The 5,347-nt window shown below is 44.3% G+C and overlaps 1 protein-coding gene across 1 annotated transcript in view; it reads left to right on the top strand.

Moving 5' to 3' along the window:
- Nucleotides 1-4,237, top strand: part of LOC126385813 (protein phosphatase 1 regulatory subunit 15B) — a 12,050-nt gene extending 7,813 nt beyond the window's left edge. The window contains exon 2 of the mRNA XM_050037776.1: nucleotides 1,809-4,237. Coding sequence (XP_049893733.1) covers nucleotides 1,809-2,024 — 216 coding nt within the window. The 3' untranslated portion in view covers nucleotides 2,025-4,237. The remainder of the gene's footprint in view (nucleotides 1-1,808) is intronic.
- Nucleotides 4,238-5,347: the final 1,110 nt, after the last annotated feature.

The following is a 5,347-nucleotide window of genomic DNA, read 5'->3' on the forward strand; positions in this document are numbered from 1 at the left end:
GTACAGGTACAGGTACAGGTACTGTATAGGTACAGATACAGGTACTGTACAGGTACAGGTACAGGTACAGGTACTGTATAGGTACAGATACAGGTACAGATACTGTACAGATAGTGTACAGATACTGTATAGATACAGGTACAGATACAGGTACAGGTACAGATACTGTATAGGTACAGATACTGTATAGGTACAGATACTGTACAGATACAGGTACAGATACTGTATAGGTACAGATACAGGTACAGGTACTGTACACATACAGGTACAGATACTGTATAGGTACAGATACAGGTACAGATACTGTACAGATACAGGTACAGATACTGTATAGGTACAGATACAGGTACAGATACTGTATAGGTACAGGTACTGTACAGATACAGGTACAGATACTGTATAGGCACAGATACTGTACAGATACTGTATAGGTACAGATACTGTACAGGTACAGGTACTGTACAGGTACAGTACAGATACAGGTACAGTAGAGAAACAGATACTGTACAGTACATATATCTGTACTGTACAGTATCTGTATCTGGTTTGTGTTTTTGACAAAGCGTTAAAGCGTGTTCACCAACACTGATGAAACTCTCCATCATCCAGGTGGTGCTTAGTGACTGTATATCCTGCTGATAATAATAACATCATCCTTTATGATTGATTAGATTTGTATTAATAATCTGAAGTGATCAAATAAATGTGCTGCAGTAAAAAGTTGTGAGATATGAGACAGGTTTATTTGTGAAGCGAATAAAGTTAGAGCAGTGTTTGACGTGAACATGTGATTTAATAAAAACAGAAGACTTCATTCTTACAGTTACATGTCGTGTACAAGGATAAAGTTACAGAAAATAGAAATACTCAAGTACAAGTATCTCAAAAGTGTCTTGAGTTCAGTAGTTGAGTAAATGTACTTAGTTACTTTGCAGCAGTCTTAATGAGCTGCAGGGTTGAAAGAGTTAATTGTCCTGATCAAACTGAACCAGATGAAACTGTTCATTCAGATTTAAAGTAAAAATCAAACTGATGATGGCGATGAAGAGACAGACGCCCCCTGTGGCTCACAGCAGAACTACAGCATCTGATACAGGTTAACTACTGATGACTAAAATCAGACTTATTGATCAGTCAGACGTCACCGCTCTGCTCTACATGTGATTTGAATAAACAGGGCTTTTTACTTTATGCTCTGTCAACATTTGTTCTCAAAGTGTGTGAACCACAGACTGTGAAGATGACCACGTGTCTCCACTTTGATCCAAAACTGAAGCCAAAATATCCCAAATACTGCCACCGCCACCTCGAGCTGGTGACGTCATTCGGAGTCAGAGTCTGCGCCGTAGTGAACTGTGCTGGTGTCGAGTTTCCATCCATACACCCGTCTGACCAATCACAAGCAGCACCATAGATAAGGAGCACACTGATTGGCTCACACAGCTGTCAATCATGACCTCACACCCCTTTTTAAAGAGTCAAAGGTTCCACTTGTGTCAAAATAAAAGGAACAGTCACAATATTACACAGATACTGCACACATTCATGTTGTCACCTGCTGCCCGCCGGCGTGGACATCGATCTTACCCGTGAGTTCATATAGATCCATATTTTTACCTGTTACACAGCTTTCTGCAGGTGACTGAAAACATGGAGGGGGCGGGGCTTAGTTTAGCCAGATATTTGTCTTTAGTTCAGCCGTCATGTCGTCCATCTTTATTCACAGAATATGTTTGAAACTCTGATACAGGAGGTCTGAAGAGTCGCCCCGACTTCCTGAACTCACTACCTCAACTCTTCTTCTTCAGGTTCGTTTCTGTGATGATGTGGAGGAGTTCTTCGCCAGCTGTGGTGAGGAGGAGGAGGACCGGCGGGGCCCCTGGGAGGAGCTAGCCAGGGACCGCTGCAGGTTCCTGCGCCGCTGCCAGGAGGTGGAGACGAGCATCGCCTACTGCCTGCAGCCGCAGCACCGCAGCCTGGTGTACCGCCGCCTCACCTCCCTCCTCTACGTCCAGGACGCCTGAGGACAGTCAGTCCTTTACGTCCAGGACGCCTGAGGACCGTCCGTCCTCTACGTCCAGACGTCCAGGACGCCTGAGGACTGTCCGTCCTCCACGTCCAGGACGCCTGAGGACCGTCTGTCCTCTACGTCCAGGACGCCTGAGGACTGTCCGTCCTCCACGTCCAGGACGCCTGAGGACCGTCCGTCCTCTACGTCCAGGACGCCTGAGGACAGTCAGTCCTCTACGTCCAGACGTCCAGGACGCCTGAGGACTGTCCGTCCTCTACGTCCAGGACGCCTGAGGACCGTCCGTCCTCCACGTCCAGGACGCCCGAGGACCGTCCGTCCTCTACGTCCAGGACGCCCGAGACGTCCTTGTAGTTCAACACCTGTCGTACTGAGGAAATGAAAAGCTGCACTTGTTAAGCAGTGAGACACGACAGAGACACAGAGGACAGGTGGACAGACTGACTGATGTCTTCTTCCTGTTTGGTGTCTCTGTGGACTGAAACCTGATTCAGGAGTGACTCCTTTAGTAAACCTGATCTGAAGGGCTTCACTCTCTGTTCTCTGAGAGGTCGTCACTGTGTCGTGGTCGGACAGCGTCTCCTTTTTATTTTCAAACAGTTTGTCCTCAGGATCGTCCCGTTCACAGAGACACAGAGACAAGCTGCTGCTTTCATCACAGATAGAAAAAGAAAATGTATTAAATGAATGCTGAGGTTTTTTCGCCTCGTCAGGCCTCGAACATCAGCTTCAACAGTCGACACCAGAGAAGATATTTTTCACGTCTGATTCATCTGTAGAATAATTTGGCATGCCATTAATTTATCATGGTAAAATAGTGACAGATAGCTGCTGAGCTCAGCGCCCGTCCTCCAACAGAAACACACACCTGGTTGAAAATCAGCAGAGAGTCTCAGAGTGTAAGACGAAATCTTGTTTCCAGGAAATGTTTATTTTTGATTTAGAGAATTTTCTTTGTTTAGAAAGTCTGAAAACAGTGAATCAGTATTAAAGATGTGGACGGATGATCTGGAACTGGACTCACAGGAGATGATCGTTGATGTTTCAGCTGAATCACACTGAGGTTTGTTAGAGTGATTTTAAAGCAGCAGCGTCTCCTGTGTCTCGGTGTAAACTGCTGATCAGCTGTGGGTCAAACTGCAGATGTTTGAGTTTTCTCTTTAAAGCCAAAGATTTAAAGCTCCTGTGAGCGACGGGACGAGAAACTGAAGCTGATCGATTTGCATGAATTGATCTGTTCCTCGACCTGCTCTCACATAATCAATGATAATCAATACACAGTATTCAGCCTCTAATAATCAGTATATGAGTCTCTGGTGTTAAAGTCCCTTTAATGAGTCACCTCCAAGACGTCAGCTGCGTCGCTGACACCTGAAGAAGAAGAAGAAGAAGAAGAGATGAACTGAGTTTATTCTGTCAGACTTCAGCTTTTATTAGAAAACAGACAAAATGATCATTAAATTAAGAACAGAGATTATTAGTGTTTTATATCCAGTCATCATTCATTTGACTAATAACTAAAGAATCAGTAATCAATAACAATCAATTCATCACTTTATTCTGAAATTCAGCCACACCCTTCCTCCACAGGTGAACGCGTCACATCGACCACCACTAACTCTTATTTTATTAATTAATGAGTTCATAGTGATGAATGGGTAAAATGCAGGATGATAACAAACAGATCATTAATAATGATGATTATTGAAACCTTTCATTCATCTGTTGATCTCAAACTGACCGACTGTCCTCAGATCTGCTCTTTATTTAAAAAAGAAAAACTTTATTAAACTGTTGGTCGAGTAAAACTTAAAATCAGCAGAACAAGAATCCAAACAAAGGCTGTGTGAAGGTTGAAATGTCTGAACATTAACGCTGTCACGAACCTTCCTCACACTGTATTTGTGATTCAGTTTCCTGTGATGTCACACAGGTGAAACTTCCTGTTGAAGGATTTAATGAGAAACAGACTGACGTCATGTCGCAGGTGAAGCTTGTGCCACTGATGATGATGATGGTGATGGTGATGATGTCAGTTATTAATGCTGAGTCAGTGTTTGTCCTGTTGTCGTCATGGCGATGGACTTTTCATCAAGTTAAAAAAAGACTCAGTCTATCAAGTGTGTGCGTGTTGTCAAACACAGGAAACGTGTGATGGCTGTTTGGTGTTTGTTTCTGTCAGCTGACTAATAATAATCAGAAGGGAAAGCTGGGNTAATAATAATCAGAAGGGAAAGGGGGGGGGGGGGGGGGGGGCAGGATGAACCTTTGGTGTTCTTTTAGTCAGAAAATGCTTTTTATTTTTCTAATGCATCGTTTGTTTGGTGGGTAACAGGTTCTGCTTCTTCATTTCCTCAACTGAATATTAAATATTAAATCAATATTTAATGAGCACACGCTGCGTCCTGCTGCTTCTTCACTGACTCTGACGGCCGAACACGAACACAACAAACAGTTTGACATGTTGTTGGTGATAATGTGGCTGCTGTTATGTCACTAACAGATGATCAGCAGGGGGATCTGCTGACACCTACAGGACAGGTGAGTTACTGCACACAGGTGATCACAAGCCCCCTTTGAAGCACAGATGGTGCAAAAGAGCCGCTACGACGTCCCGTCTGTACGCCTGCTTCACACAGAGCCAAACGACAGCAGCAACATGTCGCTCTGCTGTGTGATGTTTTACAGTGACATGTAACACAACAGGCGTCGGCCTCTAGTGTGACATATAACATACGTGTCAGCTGCTCTTCATAAACAATAACAATGACATCACATGTCAGTAACAATCATTTAGCATCTCGTCCTCTGCTCGGGCGTTAAGGAGCTCCTGGACCTTGCATTTGTCTCCATATGAGCCTCCTTTCCACCCAACAGTTCATAGTTTCTGTCTCCACAGTGAAAGTTGTGGATGGTACCAACAGAAGCGTTCCTTATGACGTGAATCCATCAGCACACCTTAAATTTCACTGTGACAACTTTGACCATCACTTTAGTTTTTATATGACACACACTTTTAGTANTGTGGACGATAAACCAGGTGCAGACTTCCATCTGTGTACAACCCCGCCCACATTTAAGAGGACTGTCTGAACAGATCGAGGGTCTAGGTACCATGTCTGAAGGGTTACTGCTGGTTCCAGAGGTGCTGGACTGAAAGGGTTCATGTCTGAAGGGTTACTGCTGGTTCCAGAGGTGCTGGACTGAAAGGGTTTGGTGGAGACGGGGCTAATGTGAACATTTTCAGCTGCTGTTCTTCTTTGAGTTAGCTGCTAACTACTAACAGCTACCTTTCAATTTCCTGGCAGTGCGTCACAC

This window comes from Epinephelus moara, chromosome 24 (assembly GCF_006386435.1).
Source record: "Epinephelus moara isolate mb chromosome 24, YSFRI_EMoa_1.0, whole genome shotgun sequence".
Classification (NCBI taxonomy): Eukaryota; Metazoa; Chordata; class Actinopteri; order Perciformes; family Serranidae; genus Epinephelus; species Epinephelus moara.